Raw genomic sequence first — 24,637 nt, 5'->3', positions numbered from 1 at the left:
AATATCAGTTATAGTATGGAGATGGTACATTTTAACTAGACTATAATTGTTAAAAGTCACGTTCTTCTTTTAACACACATAAAATGCTTAACTAATCCACTTTCCTCTAGTGCCAGTTCCTGATGCAATAGGTTATTTAAAAAAAAGCATGAAAATTTGTTTAAAATTCATCTCCATGCTATTACTACAGCTAATGTAGACAGGTAGGTAATCAGTGGACAAAGCGAGTTGTCTGAATGGGCACATTACACTCCGGGTGGCCTAGTATCGCCTCTTTCCTGCAGCACTTTTTAGTTGGGATGCTATGATAGAAAGAAGCGTCCTAGAAGAGCTCCTCAGCAATGCATAGTTAATTCGCCATACATCCATGTGATTAACCCTTAACAGCCCAGCGCCTGAATAAACATACAAGTGACTTCTCTCCCAACTTAAATTGTAAGCAAGAATCCGAGTGTTCCCCAGAAACAAGGGGGTTTCCATGCCTAACTAGTGTGCTGTGCACCGAGTTTCATATGTTTCTGTATTTATTCCATATTTTGACAGGCTGAAATTTACCTTTGGGAAGTCTGAAGGAGAGATGTTTGCTGTGAAACCTGGGATTCTGATATCTCTAGCAACATGAGATAAAGCACACATTGGAACTCAGCCACATACTTGTAAATCATGGCCATGATAAAATACGAACACTTGAATTTAGAGGAGTTTTTAATGTTGTTTAAATTAGGTCCCTTCCAACTTAACAGTAGGCATCATCTGAGCAAGCTGTGATTGGAAACATTCATGTATGAGGCATTAGGAGGAAAATGCCACTTGCTGTTTGGCCTCATAATACACATGTACACATCACCAGGTGAACGGGCCTGTCATGAAGCCGTTTTACAGTGCACTGGCTAATAATATTATAGACTGCATAATAACGGCCAGGTGTTCTCCCTAATGTCAGTCTAGTACCATATTAACAAGACCTACAGTAAATTAGGAATTAATGTAATTTTCAAGACTAAAACTGTAGGGGCACAAACAGGTCAGATTGATTTTCTAAGAGCAACAGTATTAAAGAAACTTTGTTGGAGTTGTTGCTGAGGCATGAGCCTTAGCAGAGCTGATCCCCACCAATTCATTGAGCATTAGCGTATCTCCTGAACTGAGTTCAGTTTTACGGGATGTTACTCCATGAGGCCACATCAATCATGCTAAATTTGTGATTCTCTTTTCAGAGCAAAACGCTCCAAAATCCTAATCAGTTGTGTAAACGTTACATTCATGGACCTATCTTGAAGGCAAAGGGGCTTATTTACAAGCCCCATGCCCCTCCGGGAAGTCACTTATTTCTCTATTTAAAGTGGTGCACAGCTGCGCAAGGGGCTTGTAAATAAGCACTTTTGCCTTCAATCAAGATGGTTCAATGAATACAAAGTTTTCACAACTGATTAGGGTTTTGCCTCCCCTCTTGTAAGCATTCCAATTAATTATTTGAAGAACGAAGTGCGTCCTGAGGAAGACCATTTGAAATGGAGAGTGAGCCGAAATGTTAAAGCAATGGTTGCAAAGTGCACCCTGGATCCTACTTGGACTGTTCTTGTGAGATTGCTGGTTAAGGATCTTAACGATTCATGTTAGAAAGACTTTGGTCTGTTGATGTCAAGATGTGGAAAGGGTACTTGTCCTCTGTATACTGTAAACAACAGAAATATATCCATAAACCAATTTGTGAATGTCTACGCATATTTTTCAATAAAATGACTGTTGCAGTCAGTTTTAAAATGTTCTTGTACTTAGACTTGTAATTTTCCAGGCTGTTCTCTGTGCATTTATTGATCTCTCATTGTTTTGGTATTTGGTAAAAGGGTATTTCTATTATTTATAAAATTAAATTGAAAGAAATAGATCATGAATGTATTAAGTGAGACTAGCACGGATCTGTGTATGTAAAGACAATAGGTGAGCTAAGCTGCCACTGGTTATCTACACACAATGTGCAGATAAGGTAGGGATATGTCTATGAATTGAGAGTGTTGTATATACATGGTTTCAGTTCACAAACACCTATTTCACTGTGTTGCCATGTATAATCTCACAACTTTTAAATAACAATATTAACATTTTCAAACTTATAGTGTGTAGATGGCAAATTGATTGTGAAGTAATCATTTTGCACAAAGGCCATTGTGTTGTAATATTTTAAACTATAATACTGTGACAAAATTAATATCATATTATACTAGATTTAGCCGCAAGCAAATGAAATTCTAGTAAACAACGCGATATCAGTCTGGCTCACTAATTAATGATTTGTTATTATCACAAACAACGCGATATGCAATATATAATTGCTCATAATATGTGCAATTGTAATGCAAATGTATTTAATTTGACATGAAAACAACTGTTATCATCACTAAACATTCACTCAATTGGTAAGCCATTATGGCCATAATGAATGCAAATTATTAGTAAGTGTATGTGCAGATGCTGCACAAATGTTTGCTAGAATACCAACTACACAAGTGGCACTATCTTTAATAGAATACGGTGGTCCTCATTCATTTTTTTATCAGTGAAACTGCTCATGAATAATACAAGCAGACTGCATTATGAATGGGGTGGGAGAAAAGAAAGCATTTCCCAATGAAGATAGGCAAAATTTTGTGACTACGCGGGAAAAATCAGAAAACTTGTAGCAATGTTTACCTCACTCATATCACTGCGAGTGATGATGAACTACTAAAGGATGTGCTGTCAATGAAGAGATTCATGTCCTCTAAAGGACAACTGATTTGAGGTCAATTTTTCCAGCAGGGAGGGATGCCGAATGCTAATTAAAGCATTGCAATTCTATTTCGCAGCTTCCAATCAGGGTTTCCTGAGTTAGGCGGGAAACACTGCTTTTGTTCAGTTGAGATATATCTAAATCCTGCCTCTCAAAGAACCATTAGAAGGTTGGAACATCAGGCAGGGGAAATGGGTGATCATGGCTTCAATGGGTGGTGGCCGCCTATGTACTGCGACTCAAGGCCTTGGGCAGAGCTACAGATGTATTCCAGTGCCTGCAAAGAGCCAGTAAGTCTGCCCTCTTTAAAATGTTGCTACATTCTCATTCACTGGAAAGCATTGGTGTTCTCCACCACTATAGAAAAGAAAAGCTAGGTAAATGTAAGCCAGTGAATTAATGAATCATCATAGATTTTGGAAGATGAAAAAGGATAGAGTAAAATAGCAAAAAATAACATTGTCTGAGAATTTTCCGTGCTGTTTGCTGACATCACTGTAGTCCTAACTGTGACTTGCACAATTCCTATGCCTTGAAACATATTTTTACAGTTTCACTTGTTTGATCTCATCTCTCAGCTGATGTCTCACATTATTCTCCTCCCGTCGTTTTGGGTGGCTGGCTGCTAATATGTCGCAGAGCACAAACAGAAGAAGGTTCTTACTCCCAAATAACATTTCCTCACCAACAAACGCCTGAAGGAACCATTATTCAAGAATACCTCTATGCAGCAGATCAAGTAGTTATTGTAAATTTCTTTTTATTACTTCTAGAGCCTGAATTGGGAAAAAGAGGGGAGCCACCACTGCAGCAAAGCCTGTCAGTGTCTGTACACATTGAAGTAAAAGGCCAGTGCCCTAGCCATCTATGGTACCTGTTAGACTTGGCATCCTTGGGGTTGTTTCCTTGACTTTTTGCCTCTAGATGCTGTATTTATGATGCTGTGCTGGATTGCGTTTTTTTCTGGCTTAGATGCTTTGGGCACTTTGCCACTGCTGGTCAGTTACGAAGTGTAAGTGCTCCCTGTATAAATTACTATTGTGGTTGGTTATCCATAATTTGTATATTTGATTTACTGGTATCGCCTTTGGCAGCCAGAGATCCGGCCTCGACCTCTGCACTGACGCAGCAGCTTCACAACTCCTTGATTTGTGCATTGGTCTTTGTTCGGAAAGCTGCTGCACCCGGTGCCATTCCTGAACTCTGGTTCTGTATGGACTACCGTGGGCTGAATGCTGTCACCAGGCACCATATCCCCAGAGCTGATGAGCTCATTGATCAGTTAGGAACTGCCAGGTACCTTAGTATGTGTGATCTAATGTCTGGGTACTGGCAGATTGCCTTGACTGATGTGGGAAGAGAGAGGTCTGCATTTTTAACACCAGAGGGGCACTACCAGTTCCGTGTCATGCTATTTGGGTTGAAAAACGCCCCTGCCATATTCCAGAGACTTGTCAACCAGGTACTGTTCTGGCTGGAGGAATTTAGCGCCACCTACCTGGATGACATTGCTGTGTCATCCAGCTGGGAGGAACACTTGCAACACCTCTGCAAAGTGTTGAAGGCTCTGCAGAAGACAGGATTCAGTATCAAGTCCAGTAAGTGCCAGATAGGAATCTGTGGTGTATTTAGGGCCAGGTGGCGCCCCTAAAGGCTAAGATCAAAACCATTCTGGCGTGGAAGCCCCACAAGACCCATACAGAGGTGCAAGCCATTTTAGGTCTCATCAGGTACTACAGATAGTTTGTCAAGGGATATGGCACGATCGTCACCCCCTTGGCAGAGCTGACTTCAAGTAAGCAGCCCAGGAAAGTGTTCTGGACTGATGACCACATTTGATGGCCTGAAATCTGCCATGTGCACAGCGCCTGTGCTTAAGGCACCCAATTTCTTCCAAGAAATTGTTGTGCAGACGGATGATTCTGATCAAGGTGTTGGGAAGTACTCTCACATTTGAACAACGAGGGCTTGGGCCAACCCATAGCTTTCATCAGTAAGAGGCTACTTTCCAGAGAACAGAGGTGGATCACAATTGTCGACATGGCCGTACTGTTGGCCAAGAGAACACTCACGATGCAGTGGAAATCAGCTAGGCCACCGGACCCTGAGGCCTGGCATAGGGAGGTAGTACGATGGGGGAGGGCCGAGGGCCTGGAACTGCAGAGGGAGAGCAAAGAGGACTCCGCAAAACACCTATATCTATGGACTGGAATGCAATGCAACTAGAATTTGAAGCCTATACGGATAACGTTTTGAGTCAATAAATTACTGTTGGAACTGGGGAACTCATGCACCAATGGAGGAGCTAAAAGTAACCCCCCCACCCCCCTTTTTTTTCCTATCCTTCCCCCCTCCTCACGTTTCCTCCCCTTTCCCCCCTGCCTCCCCCCTCTACCCCCTTCTGCGCTGTCCCCCCGCCCCCCAAGTGACAACTGGGAACACTTGAACAGGTGCATAGGGAACTAATGCAGAGATAATTGGCAAGTAAAGGAAGGTGCTATTGGCAGGAGTTAACACTGAATGTTATTCTTATTACCAATGCAAACTCGGTGCAATGCGAATGTGAACAAGGTTTTCAAAGTGCCAGGGAGGTTGTGGGTGGGGGGGTTATAAATGTAATGGGAAGAAAACGAAAAAGGACTGCAATGTTATGTATAAATTATGCATAAATAGTTATCTGACATGTAATGGATAAACGATGCACCGATTGCAATTGTACTTGATAATGAAAGTATGCAGAAATACAAATATTTTCATAAAAAATACATATCGCTTGTTTGCCCCAGTGTTTCCACTTTGCGACAACATAACTATAATGAGTTAGTAATGTAAAAGTTACATTTCTAGCAATCACATGAATGTCATTGTTGCAACAAAACCTTTATGGTTGCACTTGCATGAGTTAGTCTCATTACTCAGCACCTCAGTATTTAATCTCAGAATCTTTCCCTCTTTCCCATGGCCTATTTTCTTGGCTACCTAAACCCATATCCTCGCCTATTAAAACAACCAGCCAGTACAGCCAATCATCAACCATGAGGTCCAGAACTTTATTTTACTTAGAACTCAGGATACTTAAATGGCATGTCTACTTCAAACCACCTTCCAAGAGGAGTTGCTTTATTTCAGTCTAAAATTTCTGTTGGTTTAGGCAATGTCCTAGACTGACCTCATTAAGTTTCAATATAAGGTTGAAAACTTAAATCACTCATGAGCCAACACATCTGAAACACACCAAGTGAATTATTTTGAGAAGTGAGCTATAGTCATAAACAGAGTAATGATGCCTTTCAGGGTAACAAGAACTACGCCTTTCTGTAAAAGCTTTTGCCTAAATGAAAAAGGCTCTTCTGAGAGAAACAACATTGTGTAAACCTGCTTAATTTTCCTATGTGCTCCATCTCAAAAATGCTTTATTCTCAGACTACTTGTACAGCCCATGTGTATCCATAAATTGCAGGCTCCCTCCTCCGCTGACCACCGTATGGGTGGAGGGGCCATGCCCCACACCTTTTTTCAGAGAAAAAAAAGGATCTGTCAGGCTCAGAGCATCCTGGGACTTACATAAGGGGTCACTCGGTCAAGTCGTTGAAGATTTTTTCCCAATAGATTTGATTAATCTTTGTAGCTGAGATGAAGCATTGACAGGGAGAAAGCATCAACACTACAATTTAACATATGAGGTTTATATAACTCCATATTGAGGACCAGCAATCAATGAATATGATAAAAGGGGATATTTGGAATACTAATCAAAGATTAAATTGACAGACACTCTACTTGTTCATATCAGGCAGCCAGGAGCTATATATGTACTAAATGTGCAGGCTCCGGGCTACCTCAGTTGGACTTTGCCAGTCTGAGGATTTCACAACCCTGCGGGCGTGACCTCCTCAGCCAAGCAAAGGTGCCTCAAGGCCCTGCCCCTCATGAAGTGCAGGAGCATCACTGATTGCTTCACACCTGGGTGCTTCCGTTTTCAGCCCTGAAGTGACAAAGGTGAATGTCAATCACTGACACATTATCACAGAGTGGGGTGGGGTCAGCAAGTATCACTGACACCATCCTACTCCTTGACCGGTGACGGACTGTTGTCTTCACTCATTGGCTGACTTAAGGTTTGTCTATACCAATGACATTACAAAACATGTAAGATTAAATGAAACATTTGACCATAAGAGTTTCATATCAAGCCTGGTGGAAGTCAGAACACCAGTTATTATTCTCAGTTTAGTAAGTAGGCAATCAATATTTTTTTATTGTAATGGGCTATTAGCAAGGATTATTATGCAAATTCCATAGCAGGAGCTAGATACACCCTTCACCATAACACCATAATGTTTAATTTTTGTTTTTTTCTTACTTTATTGAACATGAAACAAAAACGTTATCTTATAATAACATAGTGGAGAATAGTATGATATGATGGAAACTAGAGTAGACTATCCTATTACAAGGATCATGATTCTTGTAATGGAGGCATGTCTGTCACATTACTGACTACAGACTTTAAGTAGTTATTGAACTAAGAAAATTGGTTTACCTGTTTTCTTCATAGGGATTAGAAGTCCCACATTCAATTTAAATGTGAATGTAGCATTCAGTGGGGATGCAGATCAGCATCCATAAAGGAGACAGTTCATATTTTGAAGAATAATTGTCAATTATCAGTTTTCATGGTGAGCCTGGATCCCAATTACATTTAAAATAACTCTACATGACAAAATGTGTAAGAAGGATCCTGTGTATTGCAAGGTTAGCAGCTCTTCTCTGTTCTGCAGTGTTGGATGCTATAATGTATTCATTTGGGCAAATAATCAGTTCAGTTGTTCCTTGCCTCCTATAGACATGACACATTTATTAGACTCTTTCATGTGCAAAGGTATTCAGTTACTTCAAAATATTGAGTCTTATACTTTACATTTTTGGCAACCGGTATTGGTACTTCACAGTGTCATGCTTCATATTTGAATATCAGCATGTGTGTAATGCAAGAGAAGCCATTTATATGGGCCTAAGTCTGAAATAGTGCATGCATTACCATTTTCCATTTATAAATCTTTGTCTACTTCTCTAGCTTTGTGCAAACACCCACCATAAGCCAACTTCATCCCCCTACTGTTGTGTCCATGCTATAGGTGATCTTGCACCTCAGCCAAAAGTCATATCAAGTAGTGCTAAAGCTGAGTACCTGTTGGATGAGTGGAATGCCAATACGAGTGATCCAGTAGACACTGCTGCAACACTTCTTTGTAGGTAACTGTCGAGAACAGGGCTCTTGCTACAGTTACCCCCCTCACACACACACTTTGTGTCCCCTTTGTTAGCTACTAAATGCTATTTTTTGACTCTGACACTGCACTGAGGCCTGCTAACCAGACCTCAGTGCCAGTGCTCCTTCCCTAAAACAATTTAAAGTCCAATTATGCTACAATTAGCTAAGGACTTTAGCACCTCTATACGCCCTAGTAGATGGTACTCTTGGTATCTAGGGCAGGGGTGCTAAAGAGCGTCCCTAAGGAATGCAGCATATCTTATGTCACCCTAAGAGACCCACATACAAATTCAACACAGACTGGCAGTACAGATTGTGTACCATGGTGCAAACCATGAGTGAAAACAAGACATAACACACTCCTGTGTGTCATGCCAAAGTCACTGCATCTGATATATGTCACCCCTACAGCAGGCCTTAGAGCCTCAAGACAGGGTGCATTATGTGAAGTCATAGCAGCATGAGCAGATATGCCCTTGTGATTTCTAGTTCTATTACTGAATATTGCAAGTGATAAGGGAAGCCATTTTAAAAGCATGTGCTAGAAACTTGTAAAAACCTGTTCCCCGGTTACACAATGGCTTCACTGAAAGTAGGGATGTTTGGCATCAAACATCTCATATAAATGAACACACACCAATGCCAGTGCTGGATTTATTAATACATGCACTCAGAGGGCACCTGAGAGGCACCCCCTAGAACCTACCAGCCCCTGGTGTGTTGGCTGACTGGTTTCTGCCAGGCTCCCACCAGAGAGGAGTGTGTGCCCCCCAAGGGGGAGAACATTTTTTCTCAGGAGGCCAGAAACAAAGCTTGCTTGGGAAGAGGCTGATAACACCCCCTCCAAGAGGATGGCCTGCTGATCAACATTCTAAAGGAGGGAAGCTTCAAAGAAGCTACAGCATTTGAAATGCAAGTCTGGCTCCCTTCATAGGGGAGGAAGCTGACAGCCTTTTTCCACAGCCCTTTAGGACCTCGACAGGTGGGAAAATTAGCTAATCAGGTAGGGGGGCCAACCCCCAGACTAGTATCACCCCTAAGGTGTCCTTATCTGAGATAGACACGTCTTTTCAGAGTTAGACATTTTTGTGTTGACATACTTAGGACATCTGAGACAGAGTTCTGCTCACTCCCCACAGGAAGTGGTCATTTAGGGGGCATAGTGACAACAGGGGGCATGTAGCCCATTGGCTACTACCCCTCACTTCCCTTAGAGCCTCTAAATTGACCATTTAGGGGACCCACTAATACCAGATCTTCATATTCCTAGTGATCAAGAGAAGGAGTGGACAAAGAAGAGTCATGTCGTGAGAACTGAGGAGCAATGACTGACTTTGCATGATCCCAGGCAGCCTTACTGCTGCCCCCAACAATTGTGGCAGAATCTGACTCATCCTGCCACTCTGCAACCTCCAAGGAACCCCCTGGGCTGCCAGTGCTTTGTGAATTGCCTGAAGAAACTCCCCTGGAGTAGAGGAGCTACCCCCCTGCAGATGCAGGCAGAAAAGTTTCACAGTGCGGTCCAATGAGTTACAGCTCCCTGGCCACCACAACAAAAGAGCTCCACAGGAGAAGTACCTTGCACTTCTAAATTACAGGTCTGTCTCTCCACTGAGTGGTAGGACACCCGGTCCAACTGGGGCCACACTGGACCAATACCCTGGTACTGGACCCTTTGCAGCAGCCAAGGCTTGTTGTGTCCAGCCCAGACCACCACTGAGGCAGACTTATCTGCACATCAAGGGACTTCAGGGACAGTGAACCACATGTTGTGAGTGGCCCAGCTGTCCATTGCACCCTCTTGAGCAAAACAAAAACAAAGACATGAGTCTGTGACCACCACCCCCTGACACCTCAAAGCACCTATGAACCAGCACTCCAGAACCTGAGTACAAGGGAGATGACAGTGCCAACTGGGTCCCCTGACCTACAAGAGCAAAGCCCATGCTTGAGTTTGCCCAAACTGGCATTCCATTCAACACCTACAGTCTCTTTCTGCAGGAACCCTCAAACTGTGAAAGTCTCCTGCACTGGAATTTGACCCCAAAAGACACCATTGCACTCGAGCCCTACACCCCGAGGAAAATTGGACCAAGGGTGTACATGCTGGCGAGAGGATCTCAAGGGTCGAGCCCCCCTTTGGGTTCCCTGGACTGGTCCCCTGGTTCCAGCTTGCAGATTCTTTGGAACCGGACACTCTCCCATTGAAAGGGATTGAACACACAACGCCATGGCACACCTCTGCACCCAGACACTCCAGAGGTAACCTGTTTGTGTGGTCTTGGACCATGCCCCATACACACCTTAAGTACAGAAGAACAGTCCCAGAAGTTGCTGACAAGTGCCTGAAAACAATACATATTTTTCCTCCATAGGATAATATTGCCGGTCCAGAAAATGCACTGTTTTCATTTCTGAAAACTATAAAAATATATACCTCGAAAAGTACTTAACTGATTTTGATGAAGTATCCATTATTTTTATAAATTGGTGCTGAATTTCTTTGTTGAATGTGTGACTGAATTACTGACTTTGTGTGTGTAATAAATGATTACCACTACCCTCTGATATACCTAACTGCTCACCCACACTACCACAAAAGAGACCATTTGGGGTGTAATTTGTGCCTCTGTAATTCGTTAGGGGTTTGCCTGTGCTCTTTACATGGTGTACCTCTTTTTGGTCCACTATATAAAGAGCCAGCTTCCTACACTAGCCAGCAGGTGCAGCTGCTTTGCTAAATGTGCAAGTTTGAGCATTTTTTAGCAGTAATGGCCCTAGCCCCTCTAATCTGGCACTCACTCTGTTCTTGACTGGATGCGGACGTGTACTTCTCCTCCAATACTTCATAGTAATCCAAAAGACCTGCTCCGTCACGGTCAGAAAATGACTTCTCATTTTGTTGGCCTCCTGGTTTCTTCTAGATGTTTTCGGTTAATTGTGTATTTCTCCAAAGCTTTAGGTTCTACCTTTGGCTCCCTTTCTGGAAAGCTTCACTTTTTAAGACCCTGGAATTGACTGCATCTCCTCTTCCAAGGGCAAATTCGAACACCTCTCTCTTTGGATATTGTTCCCAGATGTTTCAAACATGCCTTAGTGACTCATTCTAAAAATGCCAACCCTAACACTGACGTGTAGGCCAGTTGACACTGAATATCTTAGCTCCCTTATAAAGATAAATTGCTGGAACATGTAATCTTTCTCCAACTCCAGGATTTTGTGATCAGACACTCCACAAATCACTTTCGGGCTGGCCTCAGTACCAAGGTAGGAAATGTATCAGTTAAGGATGAAATTTGTTGTTGTGCCGATTGCCATCTACCTGCCTCCTTGATTTTATTAGATATTTTGGCAGTTTGAATACTGTTAACCATTATATTCAGCTGAATAGGCATTCTTAAAAAATACCACTTGCACAGCATTTCCTAGGTTTCCCACTTTCTAGATGGTAGAGCACTTCATATATCTACCTCTGCACTTGCTTCTACTAACAGAGCCTTGAACTCCAGGGTGCCTCAATTCTCCATTCTTTTTCCCCGGCTGCTCCATTGAAATATGATCCCACGAGCCTATGTTATTTAGTCTGGTGGTTTTGATTATTGATTATTCATTTATGCAGGTCAAGCTCATGTTGCACTGAAGATTAAAGGAGATGTCAACTCCGTAGCCCTGCAGCTTTATTCCTCTCTCTCCAAACTTGAGGTTAGGGTGAGCTTGAACTATCTGAAATTAATCAGTGATAAAACACCTGTCATGATAGACATATGCAGATCAATAGTTCTGGCATGCTTCTTTAGGCCCGGACCGGCCCAGCTAACTGTGTAAGAAATTTGTGAGTAAAAATATATTATGTTTTAACAATCAATTTACAAATAAATAATATGATATATTTTACCTCCATTTACTTTTTCTCATAAGGTGCATATTGTTGATATGTTTGCATCTTCACTGCAACAACTTGGTATGCCTTGATTTACCCACCTATGTGTTTCAAAAACTTCAGTAGGTTCAAATATTTGAGTCTAGCAAGGTGTTTTATAGATATTGAGGCACAGATTTAATTAGAATTCACGCAATGCAGTGCAGTGCAGCAAGGAATGTTGTGTTGTGTCAATGAAAGTTAAAAGTGGGATAGAAAGTGATAACAACCATATCTGCTAAAATATGGAGCTCTTATGCTCTTTCTTTGTGCTTGTGCACTTGAAGCTGCCTAGTGCCAACGCTGGTACCTTGGGCCATGGTGCAACATGCCTGCATTACTTCAACGTGCCTGCATTACTTTAAGAAACAACAGTGGTCCCATGCGCAATGAATTCACGACAAAATAACAGTTAGAACAAAGAATTTGGAATGCACCTTTACTCCCCCATGGCAATGCGATTGCCCTAAGGGAGTGTAAACCGACTGAGCCGGTACCCCCTGCACCCAACGCGCTCCGAATAATTGACGCGTCTCCGTGGCTTATGAATCTGGGAGCCCCAGGCACGAACCATCCCTTCCATGTGCTCTAGATCCTCCTAGGCAATAGAGGCTTGATTGAATTAGGCATAATTCATGTCCTGATGATGATCCTCATGATTTAAAAGTGGGATCGAAACTCAGTCGACCTTTTATGTGCCTTATACACTGTTTATACCATGTATTATGTTGATGTAAAGGTGCATTCCAAATTCTTTGTTCTAACTGTTATTTTAGAACCTTGAAGCTTTTGCCTAAAAAGCCCTGTTCTTGTTCACTGCTTCTTCGAATGTACTAAACTGTATGTGCTTAAGTAGGGTACAGGCTTGTGCCCCACCACGTGAAATTGTTGAAGGAAATTCCTTGTTTAATCCTTGTTGAGTAAAAACATTGAGACCTCTGTCCGGCTGGACACGTCATATTAATACAGAATCGATTGTGTCTGTATTCATTGTTCTCGTGAATTCATTGTGCACTGTTGTTTCTTAAAGTATGCTCCCGAGGTCCTGTGCTGACTTGTTTCGGGTACCCTTGTTGTGCTAAATATGGAAGGGATCCTTCCAGCACAAAAGCAATACTTGAAAGCATATTCCTCTTTCTATGAGTGCTGCAGAATGTGTACACATGGGAAAAGGAAATAACGAGGAAAACTATCAATATTTTTCCTCATTCCACTACACTTGGGAAGGCGTAGCATTTTGATACAGTCACAGATTCATGAGGTGTAGTAAATATGGGAATGCGCCAAAATCTAAAGGTGGATGCATGGGATTATCCATGCTCCCCATATGGAACTCCTTCCCAACGCAAGGTAACACAAGGCAGAGCAATACTCTGCTATGTGCTGTTTTGTAATGACTAAATCAAGCAAAAAAAAGCAAAGTGGCCTTGCATGGCTCAGCAAATATCATAAATGATTTTGTGTCAGGGCTGTAGCACAAAAGTGACTCAACCCTGGTGCAAAATCATAGTAAATATGTCCCCATATATCTCCTACTCTAGCTTCCAGTAAAACACCAGATTTTTGTCAAATCCATGTGCCTTGTTCACAAAATCGCATTTCTTTCTTATGGTCGTCCTCTTAACTATCACTTTTCTTTGGTACCAGCTTTCTCGCACCCTGAGATCTAAGTATAATCTCCTGCTGTATGCTCCCAGAATGCATCTCAAATCTCTTGGCTGTTGTGCGCTTTCTGTAACCCTCGCCTGAAAGGGTATCCCTCTTACACAAACTTCGAGAGATATCTAACCCTGCAAGTTTCAGGAAAGCTCTAAAATTGTGGTTGTTCTCCAAGTCCAATTGGAATTGGGTTCTTTTCTTTCCTTTTCACTTCATTTACCTGTGTTTTGATTTTCTTTAAGCCCCACTGTACAGCTTTTGAGGTGAACATTTGACTACACACAACAAAATGAATAAAATTGAATATTTAGGGCGGGAAACATTCTTTACAATGCAACTTTTACCACGCAGTGCTATTACAACGCAGGTTTTACAACGAAAACCATTACAACGCATTGCGCTGGGGGGCGCTCTAGGATAGGGAATAGATTTAATTTACTATCCAACACCTTCCCTAGTGTCCACGGGGACTGGAGTTGGAATAGTAAATTAAACTTTTCACTATCCAGCACCCCAAAGCGCTATGCGTTGTAATGGTATGCGTAGTAAAACCTGTGTTGTAACAGCATGCATGGTAAAAGCATGCGTTGTAACATCATACATCCATTTAGGGCTTGGGTATTGTTAGTGCCCACCTCACAGTGTGGGTCAAGGAAGAGTTTTGTTTCCTAGTGAAATTTGATCTATTGTCCTTTGCTGCAGTATTCACGATTAACTAGCGACGAATCAGTCAACAACCACAACTACAAATCTCCATTGTCAGAGGGGATTTTCCATTGCACATGGGCTATCCCCCACATTAGTGGGTGTTTTACTAACTGAAAAGCGTGTTTTTTTTTTAACAAACGATATTGCCTGGGCCATCTTTCGTCCAGTATCTCGGATTTTAATACAGTTGACAAAACGTAAACAATAAAATAGACTAGAATGGCAAAAACCAGAGCAAATTGTAAATCCTTGCATTTAACATTAATAGTAATGATAATGATAATGCTATGTATAAAGCGCACAAATACCAAAAACGGTGACTCAGCGCTAAGGACAACAAGCAACCTGCAATACGACCCTCACTGAAACAACCAAGTTTTCACGTTTTTTCTCAAATTCAGGAGGGAGCTGGCATTCCTGACCTCTAATGGAAGAGAGTACCACAGTTTGGAAGTACTGTACTGAAAGCTACGCCCGCCCCAGTGCAAGGTCCAAATTTTGGGCACCACCAAAATTCTGCCCCCGTTGAACGGACCTGCCTGGCTGGCTGATACCACACAAAGATATTCTGAAGAAAAGCTGGACCCTTCTGCATCAGATCTTTATAGGCCACACAAAGAGACTTGAATTTGATTTGTTGCACCACTGGAAGCCAGTGAAGCTTCTGAATCTCCTCTGAAACAGATTTATACCGAGGCAGATTCAACAAAAGACGAGCCGCCAAATTTTGCACTACCTGGAGTTTCTTCAGACGCTGCTTTTGGGCATTAAGATAAAGCCATTGCAGTAATCCAACTTTGACTGAATAAGGGAGGTAACCACCGTTTTATGCGTATGAGCTGTGATATAGAGTAGTACCTTCCTAATTTTCTTTATGAGGAACTGTGCGGCAGACACAATAGCAATAGTTTGTTGACCAAACGTAAGTCTGTTGGCTAACAACACACCCAGATATTGTCTTCACCGTTGGGGTAGGCGGAACACCCATTTCTGCTGGCCACCAGAGATTGCTCCAGGTGGGCTGTAGATTGCCGAAAATCAGAACTTCAGTCTTATCGGAATTCAACTTAAGGCAATGCCTACTCATCCAATTGTTGATCGCAACCATGCAATTTTGAAACTGCGAAGCAGGAGAGATCTGGTTTTTATACGCTGCTACCACAATCTGAGAATCGTCCGCGTATGATGTTAGCATAAAACCAAATTCCCTGATCAAAGGGGCAAGTTCGGAGACATATACATTAAATAACAAAGGACTCAACAAGCTGCCCTGCGGCACTCCACAAGGCAGCAAGTAGGAATCTGAGTTGAAGCCATCAAGAGACAGTGTTGATCTCCTCTCGTACACAAAGGATGCTAACAGGGCCAATGCCATTCCATCCACACCCCGTTTTTTTAGTCGACATAGCAGGAGAGTATGATCAACAGTGTCAAACGCGGCAGATAGATCGAGGAGCACCATTGCGGCAGTCCATCCATGACTGCTCTAATCTCTACGGTAGCCTCAATGAGCGCTGTTTCAGTACTATGTTCCTCGCGGAAACCAAACTGTAAATGATCCAGCAGCCCATTGTCATTGATAAAGTGTGTCAGTTGACAGTTCATGATTTTGTCAACAATCTTAGCCGGCAAAGGGAGACAAGCAATGGGACGGTAATTAAGCGTGTTGGTAGCATCTAACGTAGGCTTTTTTAATAATGGGAGAATAGACGTCTCCTTCGGGCTCACGGGGAAAATGCCTGATGAAAACATCCTATTAAAGATCTCTGAAAGTACAGGGCTCACCAAATCTGACAAATCTTTTAAAAAGACCAGTGGACATGGGTCCAAAGGAGAACCTGCCTTGGAATCGGATATGTAAAGGCTCACAGTTGCAGCAGAAACAGGTGAAAAATTAAGTAGTCTGCTCGTGCCAGAATCCAAATCCTGCCCCTTAGGTGCCACATATGAGTTCGAGCTATCCTTAAAAAAGCTAAAAATGTCCATAACTTTCGTTTGGAATGTGGAAGCCATGTCATTACCAAATTGTTGGCTCCCCAACTTACCCAATACTTTGGGAACGGTGAGTTTGTTGATAAATGCAAATAATCATTTTGAGGAATTTTTAGCGGATTCAATCTGAGCCTTAAAGTAATTACTTTTCTCCGCAATCAGTAAGTCTTTATAGGTCCTAAGTACCGTCTTATAAGCTTGTTTGTCAAAGTCAAGATTGTTCAGGCGACAATGATGTTCCAAACTGCGGCATTTCTGTTTCTCCTTACAAAGGAGATCAGAGAACCAAGGTGCCGATGGAACAGATCTGTGTGGGAAATCTTTTTCGTATGAACCACTAAGCTGATTGGTTCGGACAACTAATTATTATAATTGTTGACAGCAATATCCACCTTATCCGAGCATTGCGGGTAAGAATCCTCCAATAAAATCCGGAGGGCTTTTTTATCCGCTTTGCTCCATGCTTTGCAGGAAACGGCCAGTGGCATGGAATTGTTAACCTGACCGAAATGACTACTAGGGAAATTAAAACTAATAAAAGAGTGATCCGACCATAAAAGAGGAGTCACCGCTTTGATTTTAAACCCCTTGACCGATGAGAAGATCCCATCCAACGTGTGACCAGCCGCATAAGTAGGAAGGCACACTAATTGAGCTAGTCCAATTGCGCCAAGGGGGTCTAAAAACATAGCTGTCACTTTGTTCTCAAGGTCTTGTAAGTAGAAGTTAAAATCTCCTAAAATAGTAAAATCTTTATTGGACATAATGGTTTCTAGCATCCCATCGAGATTAGCTAAGAAACTGGTTTTTATTACCTGGAGGACGATAGACTAAAATGCCCTTAAACGTTGGATTTGCACTAAGTCTAAACGTAAATTGAAGTGCCTCGAAAGAGAGAGCAGAAATAGGGTGAATAGTGACTAGAAGAATTAGGGAGCAGAGCATGGGCTGTAAATAAGTACCTGTATGCGACATATTTCCATTGTGAGCTGCCTTTCCTTTTGCCAAACACCCTATCGGGAATTTGGGGTTGCAAAATGTAGCTCATCTGGCTGGTCCACCTCTCTCGGGTTGAGGTTTGGCATAGAGTTTGATAAGATCATGAGTCATGCCAATCCAGCGCAGCCAGGTTTCCCAGGTCCCTGCATGATGTGATATTACTGTCCAGATTTTTTCTTTGAATTTGGGAATTGTAGTATTATTTATTCCATTATATAACAGGACTACAAATCCCAGAATTCAAAGGGAAAAAAACATCAAGCATGGACCTGGGAAACATGCCGGCTGTGCCTATCAGAAATACACAGACCATTGGAAATAGGTTATTTCACATAGATTTATGTTTATTAGAGGAATATTTGTATCCCTTCAGTAAAACCAAATTGTGTCCCTTTTCAAAAACAGTGCCTTTGATCTAGGGACCTTAGCTTTGGTAATAGGTCCTCTAGCATTAGAGCCAGCCATTCGTGCATTTCTATTTTGAAATTCTCATCGTCAGATGTATTTATTACCTATTGTGATTTGGTTTTAAGGTTCTTCTAATGCATCAGATCAACGATAAGAGGAAATGATACAAACTGCTACGTCTGCATACTGCAGATTTTTTTGTCGCCTCTCAACTCACAGAACGCTCAAGGGACTTCACAATGAATAATCAACTACTAATTCTGCGTGCATAATTTCATGAAAAAAAGCAAGTTATTCTTCTGTACCAAACAAACATGAACCGCCTCGCTTTTCTGAGCGGCATTTGATTTGAATATGCGTAATGCATAGTGCCCTGTGCACCAAGCAAGCCTGTAATTTGTGCTGAAATAGAATTAAACTGTCAGGTGTTCTCACTCAGGTGTTAATTCTTATAATATGATGCTGTTTAGCGGCCTTCACAATTAGCCTCTGTCCAAGGACGTGTTTTGTAGAAAGCCATGCAATATGCACCTTGATATTAATCTTTTTAGTTTCCCTTCTTTAGATCTTACTGATTCTTATCTGTCCCTGAAATATCGCTTCTCACAAATATTATTTCGTTTCTTTGTTTTCTCTCTTCAACACAGATGCATAATGTGGTGGGAGAGCCACCCAGCCATCACAGTGACTTCTGATCATTTTGTTAACAGCTTGCTTTCAAATGCTCCCAGTGCATCCACGGACTAAATTAATTACCATGTTTTCTGCATTTCAATGATGTGAACGACATAGTCAGGCAGCATCCATGGCCCTAAAGGGGAATTCAACTCTTCTGTGTAGGCAGCGTGTTGTTTTGAAACTGAACGCAATAAAACAAAAATGATACATAGGCTAAAGTGAAACAAACCCGGAAAACATTTTAAATGTTTGCGACATGAGACAGAAGGGCATAACAAAATAACTGAATTTACAGCTCTTATTTATAATGAACAAGAAGGGAAACTCCAGCACCAGGCTTAACTGTAATCGTTTCAGATCAATAGTGCCACCTAGACCTAGATGGTAACTAAAATAATTTGGGAGGATAGGGACATGTATGGCATTTTTTAAGGTCATAACGCCACTTCTTAAAATCAAACATCTCTAGTAGAATTTAATTAATCAGAGCCTCGTTTAGAAGATGCTGGCATCAGACATCTGTCGAAAAGGAAAAGATGCTCCCCGCCCTCCGCTTTTTTTCATCTGCATCATTTAGAGAAATGCAAATATTCCCATGCAATTTAGCTGATGTCTGCTGGACCATTGAATACAATGATCTTCTGCCCAGTGTGTGCTCTGAAAGTAAGTGAACTGGACGCATGGGCCTGCGCATCGCCAAACCCTGTGTTGAAAGCCCACAAGATACAGTGGAAGGCCACGGCAAGCCGGTTCTGACTGTAGGCTGGACACAGGGTATAGGTAATGACCCCAGAGTCTGCTGGGAACTGTCACAGGACATACCAAATTGGCATTGGAGTCAGAGTAACAGGCATTTAACAAGCACCCAGCTCAAATATATCCAAATGAAAAATAACCACAAAATTCACTGAACAATTATAAAATACATAAATATTTCTTTAAAAGAAATTAGGATCATTATGGCTCTCTCTAAAATCTAATTGAAACAACAGACATTATTCAGTTATAATTTGGTATACAACTATAACTCCCATTCAGTGCCAATAGTTTCAGACTTGCCACTCAATATAGCATAACAGTTTACATTATCATAAACTTTTTCTTTTAAATTTCCATGCTGGACCTTCAAAAAGCTGTGAAAATGCTGCGTGGAGTTCACTGCCCATGTGTACTGTGGGTAATGGTATTCTAAACAATAACTGGCTTATGACCAAACCCTGTGCCCCTGTAACCCTGTTTTGTGGCCACAGGTACAGATCTTAGTGTGTGGTCATAGACTAGTCCATTTTCAAAGTGTCTCTTGGGTTATGCTGGAATGTGATACTATGTGCAGGTGCCTTGTTTAGCTAACAGACTTGAGATCGATGAGTGAGTCTACCTCACTAACTTCTTCCACAACTGGATGCAACAGTATCCTCAACTCAAACTTCTGTCCACATCACAAACCTGTCTGTGACATTCACATCACATCAGAGTTCAATCAGCTCACAGATGGCTTTCAAGTTCTTATTAGCTTATTATGTGCTACAACACAATGAGTGTGATGCCTGGCACATAATGCACTATGCTATGTGATGACTTACTTTTTGTTGTAGCTAGCCTTCCCTTCTCCCAGAAGTCCGAGGAGTCAGGTCAGGTAAAAAGGTGCCTATATAAAATGTAGTCAGAGCACAACAGACTATTTCATTAGCATAAAGGGGAATTAGTATGAAGCGCAGCAAGACATAATAGGTGTGGGTGGACATGGCACAAAAATAAATGAATGGCATGATTAAAGGTAACCAGTCAGATAACTATTATATGTGGTACAATGTTAATGCTGTAAGACATACGCATTGAATTACTGTTTGCAGTTACATAAATAACTGTGCTTGAGTAGGCCCCATAGGTTGCCCTGTAGCAACTACCAAGAGATCCATGGTTTCTTTTAGATAATGAAGACACATTTAAAATGAATGTGTTTCAAAAGATTCTCACACTAATACACTAACCTTATAATTCATTGGAAAAAAGCTGGAATATTCATACAAATATGTACTATTGAAATGCAAGTGAACAAAATGTTCATTCCAACTTTGCTGCACATTATTTTTTGACTGATATATTGTGTTGCATGCCATGGTCAATCAACTGTTTTCCAAATGTTCGCAGAATTCTAAGGTGCACCAATGATGTTGCTAATGATGTGCCACTGAACATGGTTTTGTGGTTGTGGTCCCTATGTTGGCATTTTTCTTTTTCATTTTTCCTGATTGGATCGTATGCCATTTTGTTGCCGCTTAGAGGGTGTTGATGGTGTCTCTGTCAGATGATCTGGATTACAGGTGGCAAACCATATACCTGCTGTTTTAATATGTATTAATGTGAAATAAATGCTTGCAGAAATTTCTCAGCTACTCTATCTCTTGTGACGTCATGCCCGCGAAGAAACTATGGGCCTGATTCACAGAATGAACTTACTACTTTTGGCATTCACAGAATGCACTTACTACTTTTGGTATTCACAGAATGAACTTACTCATCTCGGTATTCACAGAAGTTAGGACTACTAACTTTTGGACTCCTAAATGCCTTCTGTGAATACCGAAAGTCTTAAAATTAGGATTTTTCTCAATTTAGTAGTAGTAAAGTTAGGAGTCCTAACTTTAGGACTCCTAAATGCCTTCTGTGAATACAGAAAGTCTTAAAATTAGGATTTTTCTCAATTTAGTAGTAGTAAAGTTAGTAGTCCTAACTTTACTACTACTAAATTGAGAAAAATCCTAATTTTAAGACTTTCGGTATTCACAGAAGGCATTTAGGCATCCTAAAGTTAGTAGTCCTAACTTTACTACTACTAAATTGAGAAACATTGAAGGGTGGCAGGGTGTCACTTTGACACCCTGTTGCACCCCTCAATTGGGTATGGGTGCCAATGTTGCAGACATACATGCCCTAAGGGCATGTATGTATGCAACATGGCACTGTTGGAAAAGCAAAAAAAAATGCTTCTTCAAAGGTTTTCATTATTTACCACCAACTTCTAGATGGTGGTAAATACCGAATTCTTAACTGAGGAATGCACTAACTTGAGTGCTCCCTACATCCTGGATTCAGTAATTTACCGAATCGCTATGTTAAGAATTTGGTATTTTACCGAATCCTTAAATTACTGATTCGGTAAAATACTGAATCCTTAAAAAATGTCACCTACATCCAAAAACCCAATACCGGTCAGTAACGGCCGAAATTCGGTAATTTCGGCCGTTACCGACCGGCATTAGGTGACCTACATCTGGCCCTTAGTGTGTTTTATGGCACAATGGGATTCCTACATTATTTACATGTTGTATGTCTGGCTTATGGCCAGCCTAAACACAGTTAATATTTATGAATTTAGTGATGTTTTAAAAACATTTTTTGCTCTCTTGTTTTGTCTTTTAGTAAACTATGATATGGTTTTTAAATCCAAAGATGTATATTTCTAACATTGTATAATGTGTTTTTTTCCTTTAGGTACCGTGCCTTTTTTTGATATTTATTTATCGAAATAAAGATTTTTGACTGACTGACTGACAGTTATTATTGTTTGGGATGTGTATTGCATATGTTTGACTTTTTTGGATGCATTTTCAACCACAATTGTCCTCTTTTCAATATTATCTAGACTATGACTTTGCCAGTGCCATGGATTTGTGTTGTGTGCCTTGCTTCTTTGTACATCTGTTGCTTTCACGTTTTGGGGGTCCATGGTAATTTCTTCTTTTCATGGCACGTACATACTCTCCTGCCCTATATTTACTACTGGTTTTGAGCTTGAGTAGAGTAACGTCACAATGTGAGTACAATACTGACATTTACCCATGGTCATTGTGTATTGTTTATGTATGATATTTGATTAGGTAGACAAGTATGCGTGATCGTTTTGCCATTTTGGCTTAAATTTGCCTGCTAAAGCCCTATGCTTTCTAACTCATTTCTGTTCACTGTGCATTTTTGGTGTTAAGAACTGCAGTTGTGATTTGTATTAGGTGCCATTCTCTCAACTGTATAGTTCGCACAATCAGAGTCAGACTAAATAATTCATACAGTTTTGGGTAAAGGCCTTGTCTTTAACCATGAAATCATGACACAGTTATAATTTTCCATTACATCCATATAGAAGAGTACTTAAGCCAACATATATTTTATCATGTGTCCTTATTTTTAGAGAATGATTAATATACTTTAAATATTTTCCATTTGATGCTCTTAGATAAATTACCTTCTTTCACTACATCAGCTACAGGAAACCTCCTTACAAAGTCTTTTTCTTGCCCCATTCTAGACTGTCCCAACTTATCTGAAATTTTTAAACTTTTTACTTGTTGATGGGTTCTGCTGTAGGCACAGTAATTATCACGACAATGCATCAACATTCTAATCTCACAGCTTTTTGTAATGGTCATAATAACTCTTTTTCATCGAGTGGCACATAGCAACTTTTCAAAACTTGTCTATTATCTGATCCTGTGACAAATACAGCTTTGAGAACCCATCTTAATAATTCCTGTTGTTTTGAGATATGGTCTCCTATGAGGGAACACATTTTCCTCTCTTGGGTACACAATATATTCACACCATCCCTTGACTTACCGGGGGATCCTGATCCTGAGCTGAGACGGTTACAATAATAGTTCCCTTCACTGCATCTGGAGCCACCATGCCCCAGTACATGGACTTGTCAAATACAGGCGAGTAGTCATTCATATCCTGCAAGAACATAGATAACAGTTGTAAGTATCGAGAGGAAAAACATCTAAGTCTCGAGAGGATAACCATCGCAAGAACAATAGCAACAATGATTTTCTAAAACATGACCTCCAACCACTTTTTGTTCTTTGACAGTACATTGGCCATCTCGGCCTCCTCGACTTTCCAGGTAGATGAGGACAAGCAGTTAAGGTATATTACTAAGGAGGTGGTATAGAACACGTCTATAGTACATTATTGTAATCACTGTTGCAATAAAGAATTTAATGTAACAACAGGGTTTCTGGTAAAACTCTACTTTATGTATTCAGAATATATAAATATATGTAGAAGTAGTGTATAAACTAAAGAAAACAAAACACTATACAAAATGAAATGGTGATGCAAAAATGAGTGAAAAAATTATGGAACCTACTATTAACACTATGTATTATTTTCCATCACAAAATACTGATGAACATGAACACAATCCAGAAGTTGTTAAAACCTAGACCGCAGTGTCAACATTATCGGCGCCATCTTGCCCCCTTTTCGAGCCCATTCGTGCGTGTAAGCGGCAGCCATTTTGAGTACCATGGCCTCTCTACCCATCGCCGATAGCCAGCGCGTCTCTCTCTCTCCTGACCTCGCAAGCATCCCCCGCTCTCACATGCCTTGGGTCATAAACCCCTCTTCAGCGCAGCTCTGCCTCGGAACCCCATCCTGTTCCCAGCGCGACACCTCCCTTTATTCCTTTCATGATCCCGGGTCCTTTGATAAAACCCCCTTTCCTGTGTGCCCATTTGTCTTACTCGTTCCCAGGCCGCCACCTGGCCCTGCGGATACTGTTTATTGCCCCCCTATACAGTAGGAAGCTTCCCCATCAAAGGATCCACAGGTTGATCAAAGCCCCCACCCCATGAGACCCGATCAACCACATACATTCCGTGAATCGGCAGAATGTCCAGCTGCGCTATAATCATCACCTGTTGTGACCGGGGTGGGGACTTCAACTGTAAATGTGTGTGGGAACGGGCCTGAAGTGGGGATTCCGAGGATGTCTTTCCTTACATCAAAGTATTGACAGAGATGTGTTTTATGCAATAAAGCAATAAACTTGTGTATAAGAGGCCAGGCCTCAGAGATGCGGTTAGAGCACCTCGAGAAGATACCCTGTTGTCTGATTTGATGTGTTCTGCTCCGTCGGAATAAAACTTCTGTTTCCTGCCTTCCAGTCTCCAGCGCCTGCCTCTTTGTTTGGTAATTTGAGTGGGTATAGAGGCGGTTAACGCCGGGCAACTCTGACAAAGGTCATCGGCCCTACCTTTTTCCACAATTGGCGTCCCAAACGTGGGGCCCATCAGCGACTCGTGGATCCAGTGGGAGAGGTCCTGACGACAGAGTGAACGACTGCAACGATCGGGAGAGCTCCTGTCCGATAGACCCTCGTCTGACAGCCGATCATCCGAACTTCACTGGTTCCGAACAGACCTCTCTCGAGTGATCTACGGTCCTGACT

At 41.5% G+C, this 24,637-nt stretch overlaps 1 protein-coding gene across 1 annotated transcript in view; it reads right to left on the bottom strand.

The window, feature by feature from the left end:
• The window catches only part of PCDH15 (protocadherin related 15), a 2,701,201-nt gene that overhangs the window by 632,285 nt on the left and 2,044,279 nt on the right, over positions 1–24,637 (bottom strand). The window contains exon 21 of the mRNA XM_086921939.1: positions 23,023–23,139. Coding sequence (XP_086778065.1) covers positions 23,023–23,139 — 117 coding nt within the window. The remainder of the gene's footprint in view (positions 1–23,022; positions 23,140–24,637) is intronic.

Source organism: Lissotriton vulgaris, chromosome 5 (assembly GCF_964263255.1).
Source record: "Lissotriton vulgaris chromosome 5, aLisVul1.2, whole genome shotgun sequence".
In the NCBI taxonomy this organism is placed as follows: domain Eukaryota; kingdom Metazoa; phylum Chordata; class Amphibia; order Caudata; family Salamandridae; genus Lissotriton; species Lissotriton vulgaris.
The sequence above is the reverse complement of the archived record's forward strand: the minus strand, read 5'-3'. Positions and strand labels throughout refer to the sequence as shown.